This window comes from Zootoca vivipara, chromosome 1, assembly GCF_963506605.1.
Source record: "Zootoca vivipara chromosome 1, rZooViv1.1, whole genome shotgun sequence".
Classification (NCBI taxonomy): Eukaryota; Metazoa; Chordata; class Lepidosauria; order Squamata; family Lacertidae; genus Zootoca; species Zootoca vivipara.
Window position 1 is genome coordinate 57119925 of NC_083276.1, and position 22486 is coordinate 57142410.

General features: G+C 42.4%; 1 protein-coding gene across 8 annotated transcripts in view; it reads left to right on the forward strand.

Annotated features, from left to right (window-relative positions):
* SHANK2 (SH3 and multiple ankyrin repeat domains 2) overlaps positions 1-22486 on the forward strand; it is a 361129-nt gene that overhangs the window by 141314 nt on the left and 197329 nt on the right. For all 8 annotated transcript variants that reach the window (XM_035116843.2, XM_035116841.2, XM_035116842.2 and 5 more), the window contains 3 exons: positions 819-1128; positions 7046-7215; positions 13602-13715. In XM_035116843.2, the coding sequence (XP_034972734.1) occupies positions 819-1128; positions 7046-7215; positions 13602-13715 (594 nt within the window). The remainder of the gene's footprint in view (positions 1-818; positions 1129-7045; positions 7216-13601; positions 13716-22486) is intronic.

Here is a 22486-nt window from a genome sequence, read left to right on the forward strand (position 1 = left end):
AAAAAGCGCCCCTCGCTCATGAACCACATATTAAGCTGTGCTGTGTAAAGGAACAAGAGTGAAGTAACAGAAACCATGTTAAGCCTTTTACTGCCTATTCTAGAAACCCACATTTGCATTGTAATGTTTATGCTCAGTGCTTACCAGATTCTCCTTTCAGTTGTTTGCTGGTGCTGGCCTAGAGAGATTTTACATGATTTGGGGAACAATGGAAGTTAATTTGTAATTGATTGCCTTTTGGAGCTATTGCCCTGGGAAAAGTCAGTTTTCTGTAGTTTTCACATGTTTAGGGTAATGTAAATCTATAAAATTGTGCTACAAAGTAGAAAGGAAGGAAGGAAAAGAAGTTCTAATTCTAGTATTAAAAAAACCATTTTTGCCCATACCATACTAAGAGCCATTCTGTTTCTTTTCTTTCTTTTTTAATGAGACTGTCCACATTTGTTGGTGAAAGCTAGAGTAATAGTTGCTTACCGTTCATAAATCAGAGACTGCCAGCAGCCAATGCTGAGCACCATTCTCCAATCTTGCACTCTTACAGTGAGATAAAATATGGAACTTTCAGCAATATAGAGCTTATTAATTCTAGTTTTGAAAACGTGATTTCCTATGAAAAGAATCTTTAATTTTAATTGCAGTTTAAATATAATGGTAGTGCTCATCTTGATTAGACAATCAGCCAAGGCAGAGGTCTCTTTTTTTATGTATTAAGAATTGAAAGTATATAGTACTGATTTGGGGCAAGTGGGTGGGTGGTCTGATACATGTGCCTAAAACCAGAAGTATCATTTTGCACTCTTTCTCCCTTCTTAATACAGTGCCATTTAGAGAGGCTCCTACCTACTCAAACAGAAGACGGAGGCCCCAGAGCACCTTGACAGCACCTCGGGTCTTGCTTCGGTCCAATAGTGATAACAATCTGAACGTCAACATTCCTGATTGGTCAGCCTCTTCCTTAGCTTCTTCACACCGTAGCCTTTCGCCTAACCTACTCCAACAGATGCAGAATAATCCTAATGGAACTGTGAAAACTGTTGGGAGCTACACGCCATCTTCTCGAAGCCGCTCACCATCATTAAATAGGTTAGGAGGAGAAGATGCAAAGCGGCAGCAACACCGGCACATTAGGTGACTTTTAAGTATTCTGTTTTTTAAATGTTGACTTTGTGATTTTTTTTAAAATTAAAAATAGCACAGTTGGTTGTCTCCTGCTCTCCCTCACCCCCTGCTCTTCCTTGTCCTTGGTCCCGTCTTTCTCCCTAACACAATCCATCACCCCATGGAAAGGAAAAAAGAGGAAAAGAAATTTTACTGTGGTGGTTAGCAGAGACCCTGCAGCATGGTGGGGGAGATGGAACAAGGTGGTGTCAGATGTTTGCTGACAACTCGTTTCTCATGGACATTTTGCCAGGTGCTTTCAAACTTCTGTACTTTTGTCTTTTTATTTTATGAGCAAGATTATTTGGGCAGCATCCATGTGACAAGAGATGCACGGCTTCTTTGTGCTTTCTTTTTCTTACTAAGAACTGCTGCTTATTCTTTTGCAGTCTGGTCCTGCATGTAGTCATCCAATGCATAGATTCATTTTATTAGATGCAGCAGCAGTTGATTTCCAGTTTTGTAAAATTTCCTTTCTGGCCACTATGGTGGCTCTTAAAAATAAGATTTGCTGCTTTGGTACCATTTCCCTAAGCCTGGGCATGTACCAATTGTGTTGCATGTAGCTCCTTAAACATGTGGTTTACTCAATATCCTGTGGATTCTCCCCTCAGCTCACCTTACTTTTGTTTTCTGGAAAATGGTAGAAAAACGTTGAGTATCTTCAGGGTATTTCAAAGAAGCCTGCTGGCCTGCTGCTGAATAAAGAAAAGAACACTCAAAACTTGAAAAGGCAGAGGGAGGGCTCCCTTGAGATAATAGAGTCTTTTGAGCCCCAACTATACTGGATGCTCAGAAGTGTCATTTCCTGCCAAGGAGCAAGGGATTTGTAGTTTTCTCCACCTCTCAGATTGAATCCAGTTTAAAGGAGAGGCCAGAAATGCCTTGTTTCTAGTAAGCTCTCTCTGATGCTGATTACGCCCGAATGCTGATTGAAATCAAACTATGCAGGAGCAAAGGAGCAGCTCAAGCCACACCGCAAAGGGAAATTATTCACCTGATGTTATGGTGACTTAAACAGACTGACAGGTGGGCAGCCTCACATATCTGTCAGAGAGCGCGGGGAGAGGGGTGGGCAGTGCCGGAGAAAGCCTCTACAGCACCCACAGGGGTGGGGTAAACCGACCAGCGGCGTACGCACAGCACCCATACAGACGGCACTCAAGCAGCTCCCATAGAGACGGTGCCCGCATGGTGCCCACACCGATGGCATGTGAGCGCCATTGGTGCCCTACAGCTGGGGGGAGGCAGCAGGCCATTTTGTGACCTCCACAGGGTCGCACCCGAGGTGGACAGCACCCCCCGCATGCCCCTGGGGTGGGGACATTAGGATCTGGCCCATTGGCTGGATCCAGTTCCCCACATTTGCTCTAGGGCCTGGAAATGTCCCCAGCTGTTGCCATTATGATAGTTCCCTCTGCTGGTGGTGAGTTTCTACACTTTGTTTGCTCTTCTGTCTGAATCCAGAAAATACTGCCAAGGAACCGTAGGACCTGTAGATGAAAGACCAGCTGCAGCTCGAGATGGTGTAGGAAATGTGTAATGGAATGCTTGAGCTAAGTGAGACAGCTCTAGATAGCTAAGCAAGTGAGCTGGACCTTAAGAAGAAAATATCTCATTTTGCGGACAAGGCAATCAAGAGGATGGTTAGGGGTTCAGTTGCAGGCACTTATATTTATTCATTTAATTAATTAATAATTTAATTTCATAAAATTGACATACCACTCAAAGTGGTTTACAAAAAGAATGGAACAATAAATTAATCAGAAAACAAAAAAACCCAGTATTTTAAAACATCCCAAAATAATTAAAATCTACAATAAGTTAAAAAACAGATTAAAGCACATGTCATTGTTTTACATATCTGGGTAGACTTGTCTAAACAAATAAGTTTTTAGCAGTCACTGAAAAGAGCACAGTGAAGGTTCCTGCCTTAATAGGGCACTGTTTACCCACTGTTTTCCTTGGGAAGAGTCCCAAGGAAACAGAGGAACTTTATATTGTCACTGCCAGTTCTTCCTCTTCCTGGTCATCTGCTGGATCATTGTCTGCAGCTGGCTCTTCTCTCTCCTGCCATGAAGACCCTGGCAGTAGAACATTATGACAGCCGGACAGATTATCCTACAGTGACTCTGAGGCCTCCACTTTGTTCACTGCCATCTTTGCTCTTGGAGGCAAAGATATTTCAAAATCTGGATCCATATAGAGAAATAGAACTAGGTTTACCTCAATGTTTGCTTCATGATTATGGGTTTGCAGCCCATAATCAGAGGCTGTCTGGATCCCCAGGCCACAGTAAACCTATCCCCACTTCTCCTTACATGCTTGTGTCATGGAGCTAATGAATAGCTTCTTAGGATGTGGCATACCAGGTGTTGTACTAGCATATCACCATGAAGCATTTTTCTGGTATGTCACCCTAAAAGAGGGCACGTGTTGCGGTGAGACCTGGAGATTGACCTCCTGGTTGTGGGTGGGTCTATTGGATACCCGTAACACCCGATTGGTAGGTCCCTTCTTGCTGGGTTTAATCTGGACAATGGGGTGCAGTCTAAACGGATCAAGGGACCTATATATACCTATGCACATGACCCAGAGCTTCCTCTTTCAGCTCGTGCATCAGAACACCCGCCCACCTCTCCCTACTTTTAGGGTATTTTGCAATTGACCTCGCTATGCCATCGTGCGTCTGTCGTTGGGACAGGGGCATGGCAGGAATTTTCCCCACTTGGCTGATTGGCTGTTGCCATTTGGGTTTCACCTGCCGCGTAGCAAATCGTCACAACTTGTAAGGTTGCAGATAGGCACTGGTTCAGGTGATAGGGATGGGAGAACCGTCTCACCATCCCTATGTGAAGGATATTCCATTAAAGGAATCCAGGGACTCAACTTGGTTTGGTCAACCCCTGAGAGAGGGGGTTGTGCCTGTGCCTGAGTCCAGGGAAACATCTGGGGGGTGAACAGAGTCTGTTCCTGGGCTTTCACCTATCTCAGGTGTTCATCCTTGGCTGACCTATGATAGAGCTCTGGGTCAGCACTACCTGCAACGGTGTAGGGAGCTAGTCGAACCAGAGCCTATGCAACCACTCACTTTTATGTAATCAATAAAGTTGTGGCCTAAATTCTGCAAAAAACCTAAACTAAAATTTGAGTCAAATGTGTATTTATTTAGCCGGGAAGTCTCTGGGTCAGAACACACTACTGTGTGTATGTTTGCATAGATTTGACATTCAAGATACTGTAATTATTTCTACCTAAATGCTAAGTCGTAAACACAGATAGTGTATACGTTCTGCAATGAAAGGAGGATAATTTTTCATTATGTTCCAGTCTCTATCATATATGAATCCATTTGAAGAGAACACATGCCACTGGGATCTGGCTTCAGAACTACATCCTTGTAAATTTGCCAAGAGCGACTGTTAAGTTGACAGCTGCTTGAGCAGGAACTATATCATGTGGCTAATTCTCTCAACAGTATGCCCCCCCCCCCGCTTAACTGCAGGGATAATATCCAGGATCCCATTTTGAATTCACTGTCCAATTAATCCTAAATGTATCACCACTGTGCTCTGCTCTAATCAATTATTTCAGTCCAGTCGTTCTATTGCAAGTACATTTTCCATTTCACTCTGGCCCCCAAGAGTTCCAATATTGTTTCGCTCTGCATTTATACCTCGCCTTTCAATACTCTTTGAATCTTTGGTTGTCGGTTTTCATTGTAATCTGTGAAAGTTCGCATATCTTCCAGGAACACTCCTTTACATAAGCACAAATTTACTTATGCAAAATATTCATTGGTTGAATGTTGTGCTTAGGCACCTTACATCTTTCAATGGGAATTCTCTGTGAGTTGCATATTGAATTCATGCAAACACTTTAAACATTGCATCCTGTGTCAAGTATAATTACAGCAAATAAACAGTGATAATTTATCAGGATGATGGGCCCAAACGTTGCTCTAAATTTGTTCTGTCTCTAGATGCATTATATAATGACTACACATAAATGCCAGTTGTTAGGCAATGTAATTAGAATATTCCAAATACTGATACCTGCTGCTTCCCAGTATGTAATTGAAGCCAGGCACTAGGAAAGTGTGTACTGGAACCCACATTTTTAATTAATATTTAAAAAAAGAAACAAAGCATAATCTAGGAAGTTAGATTACCCGATATAATATTGCTCTGGCAATTACAATAAGTAAAATTTGATAGAAATGTTAAATTCAGTAGTGTTTAAAAATGTACAGTGTGTATACTTGCCTAATGTTATGATTGAGTGGATAAGGGTGCTTAGGGGGCCTTTCACTTTCACTGACAATTGTTCCACATCTGTAGGCACATATCTGGAATTGCATGGAAGTTAACAGAAATTGTCAGGCAATGAGCACAAAAACAGCTAATGGGGAATGTGTTAAGCACCCCCAGCCTGTTCCTTCTCCATTCAAAGGCCACAAGTTTCATGTACTGTACTTATACAGTCACTTTGAAGCCTGGAAGCAGTTAACTATAGCTTCCTGTTATATCTGAAATGAGAAACTCATGTACTCCACACAGTGGTACCTTGGTTCTTGAACTTAATCCGTTCCGGGAGTCCATTCGACTCCCAAAACCATTCAAAAACCAAGGCGCAATTTCTGATTGGCTCCAGGAGCTTCCTGCACTCACTTGGCTTCCCAAAAACGTTTGCAGACTGGAACACTTACTTCCGGGTTTGCGCTGTTCGGGAGCTGATTTGTTCGAGAGCCAAGCCGTTCGAGTACCAAGGTACTACTGTACATTTAAAGCACCTCCCACAATGAATCCCGAAAAAGTAGTTCGGAAATTGTAGTGCTGACAATTGTAGCTCACCCTTCACTCTTCTGAGAAAAACCCCACCCCACCACCCTCCCACTATATTTAAGGGTCTGGTGACTTCTGTTTCGGTGTATCTGAAGAAGTGTGCATGCACACGAAAGCTTATACCCAGAACACACTTAGTTGGTCTCTAAGATGCTACTGGACATTTTTAATTTTATTTATTTATTTCGACTGCGTCAGATCAACACGGCTACCTACTTGAATTGTAGCTCCGTGAGGGCTAAACTACAGTCACTGCTTTTTGTGGGGTGTGTGTGTGTGTGTGTGCTTTCAGTGTGTGGGTTTGTTTGGAAGTTTATTGATTTGGACATAATACAAATATGTGGTTAACTGTGGCTCCCTGGTTTGTTTTGCTGCTCATGCAAATGGATAACTGTTGCATGAAACTTATTTATATCTCTGCTTATTAAGTCAAGATTTGATCATCCTAGTGTAACTTCCCAAAGTGCTTTTATTTTTTAAAAAGAAATGGCAGGGCTTCATTATACACCATTGCTTGTAATATGTAACTTGCCCTTACAATTTCCCTAAATCAGTAAAAACAGTTGAACTTCTTCCCAGTTAAATATATTTAGGATTCATGTATGCATTTAAAGCCTCCCCCACCCCCACAGCATAGAGTTGAATTATAAAAGTCACTATAGCCAATAATGTAGCTGGCACAAATAAAATTTCAAGATGAATGAATGTTAATGTTAGTCTGCATATTCAGTTTTGCCTTTCTTCTATAATTTCTTCTATAACGTTGCCTCCTACTGTATTTCTGGTGCAGGCTTAACCATTAAGCACTACACCTCTCTCTTGCTCTGTCTCATTTTGTTTAACCAGTGGATTGGAAAACCGGAGTCAGTTATTGCCTTTTTTTGTGTCCACAGTGAAAACAATTATTATAATTAACTGACCTTTTCCACATAGAAATGTATTTGAAGGTTACCTTGAGCGCCTTAGAGAATAGCCGGGAAATAAATGTAAAAAATAATTAAATAAAAGGTAAACTAACGCTGTTCACTTTGCTCTCTTTCCAGTGCCAGTTATAACCCCAGTGCCAACAAGGATACTATATCTGCCTTGGATTATCAGGGTCCAAAACGCAAACTTTACAGTGCTGTACCTGGAAGACTATTTATTGTCGTGAAGCCATATCAACCTCAAGGAGAAGGGGAGATTCATTTGCACAAAGGGGACAGGGTGAAAGGTCAGTCTGTTCCCTTTAAATCTTCCTGAATGATCAGATCAGCTTTCCTCTTTAGTTGAAGTCAGGAGACGAACGTACAGATTTGTTGATGGAGTCCCAGTTCTAAATGACAAATATCCAGTCCCAGTTTAGGCCATGCACACTTCGATAACTGGTTTTATACTCCCTACACATATTTGAACTGGCACCCAGCAGACTATTAAGCATGTTTCAGCCATGCCAAGTTGAGGGCCGTGCAGCAATTGGCTGGATCTAAAACACTCTAAATGGGTGGCGCTGTGGGTTAAATTACAGAGCCTAGGGCTTGCTGATCAGAAGGTCGGCAGTTCGAATCCCTGCAACGGGGTGAGCTCCTGTTGCTTGGTCCCTGCTCCTGCCAACCTAGCAGTTCGAAAGCACACCAAAAACGTGCAAGTAGATAAATAGGTATCGCTCTGGTGGGAAGGTAAATGGCATTTCCGTGTGCTGCTCTGGTTCACCAGAAAGCGGCTTAGTCATGCTGGCCACATGACCTGGAAGCTGTACGCCGGCTCCCTCAGTCAATAAAGTGAGGTGAGTGCCGCAATCCCAGAGTCGTTCGCGACTGGACCTAACGGTCAGGGGTCCCTTTAAAACACTCTAAAGCATGCCTTCAGTTAAATAATGTATAGGCAATTGCAAATGTGTAATGTTTGTAATTTATGCACAAAGAGGCAGTTTAAAATAAAGGGGGGAGCACCTCAGTAACATATTTGAGGCTCTCATTGGGGAGAGTGACTTTCCCCATATGGGTGTCTGCAGAGGAATTTAGTGAAAATCCTGTGGTAAGACAAAGTTTGGTTTAGTATGTTGTCCAAACTCTGAGTTGTGGCTAAGATCTAACCTCAGCCAAGGTCCCCCCCCAACCCCCCCCCACCAATATAGCTGTAAAAAAAGACCAAGGGAGAAAAGCAGTGCAGCTTTGAGCTCCACTCTGAAAGCTTGCCATGCTCTCACAGACACGCTAAGCCAAAGTTTTGATCAGCATGTCGTGCTATCCAGGCCATTGTAAAGACTTGAAGGATGGCCAGCTAATCTTAATCTCTAATAATCACAGAAGAGGCAGAAGGAAAAGACCTGTATTAATAGAAGGAAGCTTGATTAAAGCTGCTTGTAAACAGATTGAACTAATAGGTTCTAGCCAAACGTAGAGAGTTTCTGAATCTATAATGGGACACACAACATGGCAGCGAAAACGTGTGGCTGTTAAGATCCACATTTCAAAGTCTGTATGAAAAAGTATGTGTTGAGTTACTTGGGAGTCACAGGATATCTTGGATGCTCAGGAACAAGCTGGACAGAACAAGCTGAATTCAGCAGTACTTCAGAAACATTCTTATAATGCTAAAAGAACAGGAAAATGCAGGAAAAGCAACTACTGCTCCTAAGGAATCAAAAGCAACTGCTCTGCCTCTTCCAGTTACATAGGGATTCCCCTCTGCAATTGCATCTCCTAATTGAGTGTATTTTCAGGAAGTGCAGAGGAGGCTGCAGAGAGAGGCAAGTGATGAGAATGTCCCTTTCTCATCTAAGTAAAGGAATCATCACCATGGGTTTGTGTGCTAGTATCGATGTGGTTTGATTCTGTGCATGGTTTGTCTGATTCTGATATACTATTGCGGCAGAGTTGAGGGACAGCTGAGGCTTCTTTGCTCGCCTCTGAGTTCAGGGAGTAAATTCCTACTAAACTACCTGTGGAATTGCTGTAGTGCTATGTTGGCATCGTAGCTGGAAGCAGTATTTGGGGCGAGTATAGGATTTGGTGTAATGCCGTTCCCCTCCCTCCTCTGACCCTATACTATTCCCTGTCATTGCCCTCCCCCATTTTGGCAGCAGCCGAGAAATTGGGAAATTTCTCTCATCACTACTAGGATAGATCCCTGATATTTGGCCACTTTTATCTTCCTTGGTCAAGATGTGTCTGGAGGATATGATGGAGAAAACCTAACAGCTGGTTTATCATGACCAAAGGATTAGGGAACTCATAAAAATAAAAAGGAGAACTTTCAATTAGTGCTTCACTATTATAAAGTTTTATCAGAAACCCCATTAAATAGCATAAAGTGTATCTTTCATAAACATTTTTGAATAATTTGGTGGTGATTTTTCTTCATGACCAGAGTAGCTAAGGGATGCATAAACTGATATAATCAAATGATATGTGGTATACCAGTTATTAAATGAAAGCTGAAAGGGGGTCAAGTTCAGGTAGATTTAATAATACATGTGAATTATTGTATTAATAGAGTATCATGTAATGTAGTTAAAAATAACGCTTAGTTTTGTCCATTAGTCATGCACACTGACATCATTTTGTGTCTACCACTCTTGATATTAAGAAAACCACAGCTAACTTTTAAAAATAAACGTGATATTTTGTTTTGGTCTCCCCCTCCCCCCCAAAAGCAACATTCATGATCAAGGCTCAAAAAGTTCTAATTGGTCTATTTATTTCAACCACTGCAGTATCTTACCTTCAGTGGGGATTTTTAAACCACATAACACTGATTACCTTACAAATTAGAACTATCAAATGGTAGTTTGCAAGACAACTCTGAGGTATGCATAGTAAGCAGCTAGAATGTTTTGTCAGGTGTTCCCATAAAATATTATTATATATTTTCTGGTCTGCTATCTTAGATACCCCTCATATAATAAGGTGAGTTCAAATATACAGCAATATTTTAACTGCTTAAAAGTTAGTTGTAGATAACTGGATGGCCTGCTGGTCACCTGTATCTTCTAATGACTCATCCAATTTCACTTGACCCATATTTTGATCTTATATTATACCAATTAAGTCCTCCAGGTCTTGAGAGCTTTTCTGGTTGTTCCAATCTTACCTGCTGAATTGAAGCTCTTTGGATTCAGATTTGATTTTTGCTAGGCACAGCCACAGAACGAGAAAACCTCTTGGCCCTGGGGGAATTAATTGATACATAATACTGTACCAGGTCAAGCAAAAGTGTGGATGGACCCCAACTACTTGGTTATAAACATTGTTACCAAGTGGATTTAGTAATGTCAGTGAATTTTGGAATCAGCTTCATAAACCAGTTTATTTACATTTGAAATCAAACACTTTTTGAATTTTGGCTCAATCTGTTCCAAACTTTTTCCATCTTCTTCCTTTCTACCAAAACTCGCTTTCTATGGTAGCAACCAGCTTTAAAGCTGCAACTATATATCTCCTGGTTATTTGAATACAACTCCATTCACCATGCATCTGAAAAATGAGAACATAATTAGGATTGTCATGTATGTAAATGTTAAAAATTATAATGGGACTCTGCTCTAAAAATTCCATAAAGTGAGTGTTTCTTAACTGTTAATGGGATTTATTTAAGTGAATCAGAAATCTTACTCTTAAAATACCATATTGGCCTGAATATAAGCCTCACTTTTTTCCAAATTCCGACCATGAAAAGTTAAAGGGCCTTCTGGCTGTTCCCTCACTGTGAGAAGTGAGGTTACAGGGAACCAGACAGAGGGCCTTCTCAGTAGTAACACCTGCCCTGTGGAATGCCCTCCCAGCAGATGTCAAGGCAATAAACAACTATTTTACATTTAGAAGACAACTGAAGGCAGCCCTGTTTAGGGAAGTTTTTAATGTTTGATGCTGTACTGTTTTTAATATTTGGTTGGAAGCTGCCCAGAGTGGCTGGGGAAACCCAGCCAGATGGGCGGGGTATAAATAATATATTATTATTGTTATTATTATTATTATTATTATTATTATTATTATTATTATTAAGTGTGGCTTAAATTTGCGACCTTACAAAAACTGGCTTTTACAATATTGCTGCTGAAACAGACATACAGTAAAACGGAACGGGTGTGAGTGCCTGCAGAGTTTTAAGGGAGCGGCTTATATTCAGGTATTGTCTTTTTTCTTCTTCTTGAATTTTAAAGGTGCAGCTTACATTCGGGCCAATATGGTATGTAGAAAAGATAGGTAGATAAGACAGAAGCCTCTTCACACTTTCAAGTTATGAATGTTGATCACAAGGATGGTCCATGTGATTAAGTGAAAGCAGGAGTGCATTACTGCCCCTGCCCCTAATTTTATGATTTGATTATTTGATTTCTTAATTAAATATCTTAAAATATATTAGCATATTAAAAAATATCTAAGCGGTGTACAAAAATACTGAAGCAACAACAGACAACTTAAACAAAATATTACAAAAATACACAGTTATGGGGTCCAAAGAAAGTCTAAGCTCACCTACAAAAGGTCTCACAATGAGAAGTGATCCTGGAAATAGCAGACACCATCCTAGTCTCTCTAGACTTGCTTAAAATGGATGGTCATAGCTGCCAAGTTATCCCTTATTTTAAGGGATTTTTCCTTATGCTGAATAGGCTTCCTCGCGAGAAAAGGGAAAACTTGGCAGCTATGTGGATGGTACTTCTTCAGGTTGTCCACAACTGTGTCCCATTCAACTGCATTCCCCATACCAAGTTGCAGGTAGATAAGGATTGTTGAGTTTTCCAGGGGGTTTTCCAGCTCTTTTTTCACCCTCTGTCCTGTCCTCTTCCTCCAGCTGCTTTTATGTGACTTCCCAGGGCCTGTTCCTAAACTCCCTGTATTCATTATAGGAATTTGTCAAGGGAGAGTCTAGATGTGTAGACTTCTCCATGCATAGGCTTCCATATGAGCTGGAACCTTGCATGATTGGGGTTAAAGCAGAGAGGTCTGTCCATATGGGTTTCCCTATGCAGATGTCCACAGGCAACATGTGGATATTGGGATGGGCTCAGGGAAGTCCCAGAACATTGAGACCAGGGCCAGCAGCCTTACACTTATGATCTAAGTAGACATGACAGCAGAAACCATGATGGAATCTCCCTTCTCTTTTAATTTATAGCAGCTCTCTGCCTGTGTGTACATGCATGCAAGAGAGATTCAGATCAGGACTACAGTGCAGAGGCAGAACCATTTTGCCAAGTGCTGTTTTCCTGATGACAATTACCTCCACCCCCCAAAGCTGTTATTTTCCTTGTTAAGAGACACTTACATGCTGCGTGTTGCAGGGAACTGACTTGAGAACATTTCGTAGCTTTAGAAGAGCTTGTCTTAATTCATATTAAAAAAAAACTCCTTAGCAATGGCAAGGTTTTTTTCTACACCTTTTTGCATCTTTCAGTTTCACAGTTCTTGACAAGTCATAGGATCAATTTCCAACTTAACACCTATGCACACTTGAGCTTTAGTCTTTTAAAAGGCGATGTACTCCGCTTTGCCATTTTCCACTGTGAGAATCAGCAAAATGTTTTAAAACACATTATAGCTGTTTATACAAGTTCATCAGCCGGAAGCTTACATTCGCACAAACATAGGGGGTGGAATGCCGTTTCTGAGCTATTTGGGGGGGGGATTGGCAAAAGCTGGGCTGCCATATGTCCGGATTTTTCCGGACATTTGACTGATTTCTGCCCAGACCCTGCTGCTGTCTGCAGTATTCCATATATGTCTGGGAAATTCTGGGCGTATGGCAACCCTACATTAACTAATTAATGTCATACTAATTAAAAGTATTATTAAATCTGCAAGTAATGAAGCTTGCAGCCCTGTTTATGACATGCTCAAAATCCATAGATCACAATTCATATAGTATTGATAATACCTTTATTGTCAATAATAATAATAATAATAATAATTTATTTATACCCCACCCATCTGGCCGGGTTTCCCCAGCCACTCTGGGTGGCTTCCAACAGAAAAATGAAATAAAATAATCTATTAAACATTAAAAGCCTCCCTAAACAGGGCTGCCTTCAGATGTCCTCTAAAAATCTGGTAGCTGTTTTTCTCTTTGACGTCTGATGGGTGGGCGTTCTACAGGGCGGGCGCCACCACCGAGAAGGCCCTCTGCCTGGTTCCCTGCAACTTGGCTTCTCACAACGAGGGAACCGCCAGAAGGCATTAACTAATTTTCTGGATTTCATCTTCAGGATTCACTGAAGAGTTGGAATGTACTAGTTTTCCTTACCCAAATGTTATGTTCTAAATATAGCAGAATACTGAGTACCGTTCATTTTGGGGAAATGCTTAGGCTATGAGGTTCTGCACCACTTTAGAGTTCTTTCCACGTTACCTGCTAACAGTTGCCCTGTTTGCTGGTTCTTAATCAGATGTGGTTTTCTTTTGTTCATTCTGAATTGTATAAATTTTTATGACTGTTAATCATGTTCTGTTAAGTTTTTATTCCAATATAGACAGTGGAAATCATAGGTTCAATTGAATGTGGCCTACTCCATTGTTAAATGGGACTTTGCATTTAAGCTTGTAAGTTACCGTTTAAGCTTGTGTATAAAATAAACTTATGCAGAAGTCTAATGGCGTTTTCCTATTTTATGCCTAGTTTTGAGCATTGGCGAGGGTGGATTCTGGGAAGGCACCACTCGAGGTCATGTCGGATGGTTTCCTGCAGAATGTGTTGAGGAAGTGCAGTGCAAACCAAATGAAAGCAAACCAGGTAAGATGGTGATATTCAATTGTAACCCATATCAAATGATATAAAAGACCTATTATTTTTCCATGTTCATTCCCCTCCCCCCCATAATTAATTGAAGATAAGAGTTTGTCTCAAACTGATTGCTTAGACCTCAGGGAAGGAGTAGCTATTTTTGAAAAGAAAGATACAGCTATAAATTTGGGTTGTGCCCCCCCCCCATACTAGTGTGAAAACAACTTAAAGCTTTGGTTAAACATCTACAACAGAAGTAATAAAATGTATGATTTTTTCTGTAGTATAATATAATATGTACGGTATCTTTCGTTGGGTATTTTATACATTCGCTATGTAAAGGGTTCTTGCCAGGTAGATGTACCTTTTGTCCTATTGATTTAAATTGGAGAGAATTATATAACTCTTTAATTCCGTCACTTTGGCTGTATTGTGGCCAGTATAATGATGTTTGTTGGTGTAGTGAAAATGAGCCTTAAACCGAGTTTGGCATATTTACTTGCCTACAAATGACAGGGAATTTGGAATGCATCCTTGAATTTATAGAATTTTTGATGAGGAGTAAATGTTTTAATATTGTGTAAATGTTCTTTGCTGCTGTTTGTTTTTGCTTTTAGATTGTTGTTGTTTAAAATATAATGCCCTTTGCGCTCCAAATATGTCACAGGTACTCCGCAACTGGGATTGAGCTTACTCTACATTCATATTTCCCACATATTCTAAAAAATGGTATTTGGCTTTGACGCTTGTTCTAATGTTAAACAGAAGTAGGTGTTAGTGGATATAAGAATTAATATTTTTTTATTTTAAGAATCAAATTGAGACTTGGAATAAGTCCTACATGAGAAAGAATTATGAAAAATGCATCAGATGTGGATTAAAAGTAGCCTATGATTTAAGTAGGACGCGGGTGGCGCTGTGGGTTAAACCACTGAGCCTAGGGCTTGCTGATCAGAAGGTCGGCGGTTCAAATCCCCACGACGAGGTGAGCTCCCGTTGCTCGGTCCCAGCTCCTGCCAACCTAGCAGTTTGAAAGCACGTCAAAGTGCAAGTAGATAAATAGGTACCGCTCCAGCAGGAAGGTAAACGCCGTTTCCGTGTGCTGCTCTGGTTCGCCAGAAGCGGCTTAGTCATGCTGGCCACAAGACCCGGAAGCTGTCTGCGGACAAACGCCAGCTCCCTCGGCCAGTAAAGTGAGATGAGCGCTGCAACCCCAGAGTCGTTTGCAACTGGACTTAACTGTCTGGGGTCCTTTACCTTTTTATGATTTAAGTTAATCACATGGTTGTTGCTTGTTTTCTGCTTTGGAAGAAAATGCAAGGTCAGGTAATTGTTTTAAAGCAACCTGTCAGTATTACCTTGGACTAAATCTATTAATGAAACCTGGAAAATTAATTAGGAGGAACAGTGAAGGAACTAGTGATTAAATGCCACCTTCTGGGGCTATTAAAAGGATGTCAGCTGAGAAGTGTCAAAAACCTCCATAAATTATGAGAATTCACACTATGGTCTCTGCAGTGTATAAAAGCTTCTACATTGCTTGAATGCAGCCTGAGAGTTTCAGATAACATTACAGAATCCAGCATTTCTCTAGCACAATAGTTCATTATCTCACCTAGATCATTATTTAAATGGAGCCCAGACTCTTACCTTTAGAAAAATAATAAAATATTTCCTAGCTAAATGTGTGTAACTATCAAGTTACATATAAGGAGAAACATGGTGCAGTTCCAAGAGCTATGCGGATACAACACTGGTTTCTGAATGCCCAGATGCTTCCACAAACTGCTACTGGGATCCTCTAGAAAACTAGGTGTTGTAGAGAAGGGGTCCAGTCTAGTCTTATTCTGTACATCTATCTGAAGGGTTTTGGCTTTGGTATGAACTAATGTCCAGCCCCATTGAATCCCCGCATACAGGCTGAAGTATGGTGCAGGCCAGACGTGGGCTTGTCACAGTAGTGAGAATTACAAATGGAACCTGTTGGGGATATGGAAGTTCTTTTGAATTGCTACAAATGGTTCACGTCACCTGAGCAGAAACCTCCAAATTGCCATCTAAGCAAAATTAACAGCACTAAGGAATGTGAGCTAGTACTAGCAATGATAGGAACAGTTGTGAGATGTTTTCTTTAGCCACCTCTATTGTTTTTGAGGGAGAGGTACTACATTGCTTTGGTTCAGTAAATTATCCCTCCTTCCATCCTACAGAAATATTGTAGACTAACTTGTCATGCGCATACAGATGCTTTTTGTGTACAACCATTGCTTCAGCAGTAAATATCTTCCTTTGGGAGCAAGTAGTGCTGTGTCATATGTTTTAGAATAGGATGAAACTATCCATACTTACAGACTTGTGATAAACACCAGCCAAATAACATCTGTATGGTGCATAAGTAGACGCACTAAGGACCTGCATAAAACTTCTTTTGTTGTGGCTATATACAGTCACCTAACTACATATATATTTCCATGTGGCCATAATTAATGCTTATGATTCATGCAACACTGTGAGCTTTGAGAACACAGTTATCCTGGAGCCACAAATATGCCGCTTTGTTTAAGAGATTCAGCAACAAGCATGACAGATTTTCTTATACCTACCCCTCTGTACTCTTCACATCTGTAGACAATTATTTAAGTATGATTTCAAAGCTTCCATGTCAAAATCTGAACAGTCTTTACAGAGACTGACAACAGGGGAAAGAGATGAGGATATAGAGAAGCCAAAATCTTACCATAATTGTAGTGGTGTCTGATCTGAGGATGCACCATGCTGCAGCCCTACTGTGATTGCGTACAGAATTAAGAATTTGGGAGGGATCCTGAGGGTAATCTGGTCCAACCCCCTTCAGTGCAAGAATCTAAACTAAAGCATGGTATTGTTGTTTAGTCGTTTAGTTGTGTCCGACTCTTCGTGACCCCATGGACCAGAGCACGCCAGGCACTCCTGTCTTCCACTGCCTCCCGCAGTTTGGTCAAACTCATGTTCGTAGCTTCGAGAACACTGTCCAACCATCTCGTCTTCTGTCGTCCCCTTCTCCTAGTGCCCTCAATCTTTCCCAACATCAGGGTCTTTTCCAGGGAGTCTTCTCTTCATGGTATAGTGCAGCATGGTACAGTGGTAGTGGTTAATCATCCAAGGTGGATTGGGCTGTATAAACAGTCGTCATCATCATTTATTATTTCTACCCGCCCATCTGGCTGGGTTTCCCCAGCCACTCTGGGCAGCTCAGGGGTTACAGTTCTTAGTTAAATTGCTCTCTGTATTCAAAGAGCATCTCAAATGACTTATGCTTATATAGCATAATTGTAAAATAAATTACATCTACCTTAAAGAAAAAACACAGAAGTTAGAAATTCACTTTGTTTGGTCTGCAACTGAATCTTGTTAATTCATTGTACCTCGGGGCTCTGTTCCCAGTGGCAATCCTGCTGCACATGAAGGTAGTCCTCTACCCTGTCTTCATATTCCAGTGGTTTTGCCAAAGAAGGATAGGAATGGGTAAGAAAAAATTATCCCTTACCCTGGCAGACAGCGACTTCTCATTTTTTCCTTTCAGTTGAGTGCCCGAAGTCTAGATGGGAGATGCTAAACCCTACACTTGTGGCATAGACCTTCAAGAACCTTGTGCAGCTGAGGGAAATGCCATGTGGCACAGCACTGAAAAAGCAGGACCAGTAACTTCACTTTAGGGAAAGCATCTTGATGAACTTAGACTTAGAGTATCATCCTGAAGCTTTCCACACTAAGATGTTAAAGATAAATTTTGACAAGTGACTAAAGTTTAGCTGAGGATCAGATGACAAATCAAACCTGCCTTTGTTGGGATGATATACAGCCTCTTGCACTAAGACATGGTTAATTAAACCTGGGGGTTGTTGGGGGCTGCTGGGTAACAGAAACAATGCTGCACAAGAGTTGAATGCCTCTGATAGTGACACAATAAACCATTTTCCCTCTTGAACTCTTCAGAGTAGTGTGTAACAGCTATTCTACTGCAGTAGAGGAAAGTGTGCTCACTAGCTCCACGGGGGGGAAGGAATATAACAGTTGGGAGATGTCCATCTAGATCAGGAAAATGTACAGGGAGACAGAATTTAGCTCGCCTCCCCAAGCACCAATACCATGGGCAGGTTAGCAAACCTTTGCAGCTGCATTGTAGTAACTTACAAAAAAAAAAAAAAGCTGGGAGATCAAATCACTTCTCACATGCTGTAATACTTTGGTTCTTCTATATCAGTTAAGCAAAAATTTAAGAAGAAGAATGTTTAGAACCAAGCCAAAATATCTCAGAAGATTTCCCTCCCTCCGTGCCCTAGAAAAAGAGGGTCATTTATTCAAATACCAATTGTGACGGCCACCATTTTTGCCCCATGGCCTTGGGCCCAGGGCATGTTAGATCCAGGGCATTGCAGAGGATGCATATTAGTAGACAAACTGGCAATAGAAAATGTAGATCTGTATAGGATTTCAATCTAAGTCTCCTTATTGTCTTTAAGGCATTCAGGGGCACCAGGTGCTGTTCCCTGTTTAAGTGTCCTCTCCAATTTTCCAAAATGCTGTTACATTAGCATCCTGTGCATTACATAGCAGCTATTCCTACACTTAAAACAACAGAGTCCTTCTTAAATTTATTGTTTCACAGTATTTTGTAGCCATAGTCTGCTGCATCAAATGTTTAGCAGGAACAATTAGAAATGCATTATTTTCCCCCAACAGTTCAGTTTTGTAGATGATCACTAGGTGGCATTGTTTATGTACAAAACAGAAGCATGCCAATACTAGGTGGTTCCTCTTATAAGCATTCTTAGATTTTTCCATGTATACATAAAAAGCAGTGGTAACTGGTCTAAAATGTTTTAACAGAACTGAATTAGTCATTCTTTTTAAGTAAATGTTAGCAGCTGGGGGTAGAGAGAGACAATGCTGTAATAACTGAAGCTGCATCTATATGGAGCTATGAAAACTTGTGTGTTTCATATATATTTTTGTTCTCTAGTACAGAGTATCCTTAAGGTTTTAGAGACATATGGTTGTGGGGAAATATGGAACCAATAGCATAATTCTCGCTGAGTCAACTGTACCTCTTCAGGCTATAGGTGGGACCCACATACAAGAATGTTCCCTCTCAAAACAAAATTCACACAGCATCTGCCCTGGATTCCAGTGAGTTTCCAAGCTGTATTGAAAGTGGTTTTTTATTTCTAAAACTCTACAATGGACTAATGCAGTACCTGAATATTTTCAGTACTGTATTGGCCTTTTGCTTTGTTGAAATATGCAGTAGAAACATTGTAGCTGAGTACTCTTATTGTAAACATACATGTACTGTTTAATTCTGTATGGTGTTTAATTGTGTATGGGTTGGAGAACACAGAAGGAGAGAGGAGCACCTTGTTCCTTTGACTGATCTCTAGTAAGACCCAATCACTAAAAGTAAGAGAAATTTATACTTCTTTATGAACAAGGAAAGCGGGAGTTAGGGCTGGTGGGTGGGTGGATTTTGAAGATGGAGCTTTGAGCACAAGTCCCACCCAGCCTTATTAGCGCAAGTTCTTTACCTTTTTTGAGCTATACCTGGTATTCTTCTGTTTCAATTTTTGTGTATTTTCTGGTTGTTAAAAATACTTGAATAAACATTTTGAATCAGTGAAACATATTATTATAACTGATCATTTTTTAAAAAAACTTGGAAAATCTGCATTCAGCTGAATCAGTTTAGTTTGCCCTTTGCTACAGCAGGCTGTGGGAACATAAGTTTTTCTCTGTATTGTGTTGAGTAAATATAGTTTCATAAGAATAGCTGAACAGAATGTATGGATTTTTTTTGTTGGTGGTGGTTTTGCAGCATTGCATTTAATTTCATATAAGATTAATGTACCCAGGTGTTCAAACATTCAAGTAGGTTTTGGACTGATCAGGAGAGCTGTATCTTATTTATGGTTGCTTCCTTAGTGGTAGAACAGCCTTGGCATGTGGAAATAGAGCAAAGCTAAATAGAGCAATCTGCCCTGATTTCAAAGCATTCCCCTAATTTATGTGTGATTGAACTAATGTTGAAATAAATTGCTTCATCTATTTTCCCCATGCGCTCTCTCGCTTTCTGTCTTACACATACCCATCGTATTTTGGGAGCAGGGATTTAGGTTACCAACTTTGAGAAGGGCAGGTTCCGGATAATTGCTGGTTGCATAAACTGTTGTCTTTCTGCTCTGATTAGACAAGGGAGAAGAGACCTTTTAAAAGCCAGTCACTACAGTGACAAACCCAGTCATTAAACCCAGAGAATGCTGCCAGGAATCTTGAAGCCTTGGGAAAAGACATCTCATAGAAACTCAGTCTAAGCCGGGCTTGGGTCAACCAAAGGTCAATGAAGTCATCAATAGCCAGGGCTATTGGCACCAACTCTTAGCTACTCCAGGGCATTTCAGAAGCCAACTGGATTCAGCTGCATTCACCACTTGCTTCTGGAGGTTTAGGTATCTTAAGTAGACCCCTCTCCCGTCTCTGTGAAGGTTTTCATCTTAGTGATACTATAACAATAACCTGTTCCTTTAGCAGGTGATGACAATTCCTTGGTAAGATATGTGAAAGAACAGACAACATTTTTAGGTGAAAGTGGCGATTCTGAAAGCTATTCAGTCCAAACATATCTGGTCTCTCCCTGGTCAAGCTGTGAGGGTCAAACTGCTTGTGATGTTGATGACCTGTTCAACTCAGCTGCTTTTATTATGAAGAAAAAAGCAGGCAATGTGAAATGTGTTCCTGCTCCAAATAAGAATGATCCTAAGCTTCTTTCTAAGAAGTCCCGTTGAACTTAATGGACTGATGAAGAAATATGTTGAGGAAGATGCCTTGTGTAAGGCTCCCCAGTGAAATGTAGAAGTTCCCCTTTCACCTTTAAATCTGCTACTGAATTGGGAAATGTTTTCCTGCTCAAAATCACCCCCTCCCAGCTCCTTGGCTTGGGGAAGGCAGCCGGCAAAAAGCCCCACTTTCTCCCACTCGCCTCAGCGGCAGCGCTAAAACAACCGATCCTGGGTGGGCCTGAGGGCGAGCGCAGCGCGTGGGGCGAGCAAGAGAAAGCGTGTGGTGCTCGCCCTCCGGCCGACCCGGTTCGGCCCCCTCAGCGCCGCAGCCGCCACGCACTTTCTCCTGCTCCGCCCTGCACGCTGCGCTCGATCTCGAGCGCGCTTCGGCTCCGGGAAACGACTTTTCGTCAGCTGCCTTCCCCTTGGCTTGGGGAAGGCAGCCGGCAAAAAGTCATTCCCCGGAGCCGAAGTGCGCCGGTGCGGGGACTTTTCGCCGGCTGCCTTCCCTGAGACACTGAAATATACTCGGAGTCAAGAGTGAATTTCATGCTCTTTATTCAGCTCATAGTCATCAAGGAGGAGAAGAGAAGACGAATGGCTCTTTTCCCAAAACCATCTGCTTATATACATTATTTACACAATGGGCCTTGCGTGATTGGCTACTTCAGGGCTACACCTGTGGGCCAATTATATTGTGGATTGACTTTTGCCTGCAGCCTGATTGGCTGCTCCTACAGGCCAATCAGGTAGCAGATTCACTTCTGCCAGCCGCCTGATTGGCTGCTCCAGCAGGCCAATCAGGTTGCGGATTCACTTCCACCTGGAGTTGGATTGGGTAGCTCCCGCTGATTCTGAATCCTATTGTTCTAGGATTCAGCTCAGTACATAACACCCCTCCCCTCTAAGTTCCAGTCCTGCCCGGGAAGTTGCATTCGTAGTCCCCAAGGTCTGCTGGCCGCCTCCGTGTGCGTTGTGGCCTGGGGTGTTCCTTGGTCAGGGGTTCTGGTTCTGGCTCGTGTTCCGAGGCTGCTGGCTGTGCCGGGGCTGTCTGGTCTGGCGCCACTGAACCACTAGGTTGTAGCTCTGGTTCCGATGTCCTTCCAGCCTCGGGGCGCCCCTCTGTGCCTACTGCTTCTGCTTCCTCTGCCCACCCCTCTCGCTCTACAGGCCTCACTGCCCTGCTGTCCCCTTGGGACCCCTCTGTCCCGCTCTCCTCCCGGGTTCCTCCTGGGAATCGTCGCCGTATCTGGTCGCAGTGGCGGCGCCAACATTGCCCCCCTTCCGTTAGTACCTCGTACGACACGGGACCGGTCACCTTGGTGACTGTGGCGGGTACCCATGCTGGGCCTGCCCCAAAATTCTTTGCATACACTGGGTCCTGGGCCACAAATGTCCGGGGGTTCCTGCCTTTCCCACCACTACCTCATCCTGAGCTCTGTCGGGGTGAAGTCGGTCCAGTCTAGTTGCAAGGCGCCGGCCCATTAGTAATTCCGCTGGGCTCCGGCCCGTCGTTGTGCTTGGGGTGCTGTGCTGTGCTAGAAGAAATGCAGCAAGGCGGTATTCCCAGTCCCCTTGTGTCATGCGGCGGAGGCTGTCCTTGGTGGTCCGCACCATGTGCTCCGCTTGGCCATTGGTGGCAGGGTGGAATGGTGCTGAGCGGATGTGGCGGATGGCGTTCTGCGCTGTGAAGGTCTGGAACTCCTCTGACGTGAATGCGGTTCCATTGTCCGAGACGAGGGTGTCAGGGAGCCCGTGGGTCGCAAACAGCTTACGTAGTACCCGGATGGCTGCCGCCGTAGAAGTGGATGGTACCAGTGCGACCTCCAGCCATTTGGTGTAGGAATCCACCACTATGAAGAATGTTTTTCCCTGGAAGGGGCCAGCGAAGTCCACGTGCAAGCGTGACCATGGATGTCGGGCGGACTCCCAGGGCTGGACTGGGGCCCTAGGGGGATCCGGGCGGGA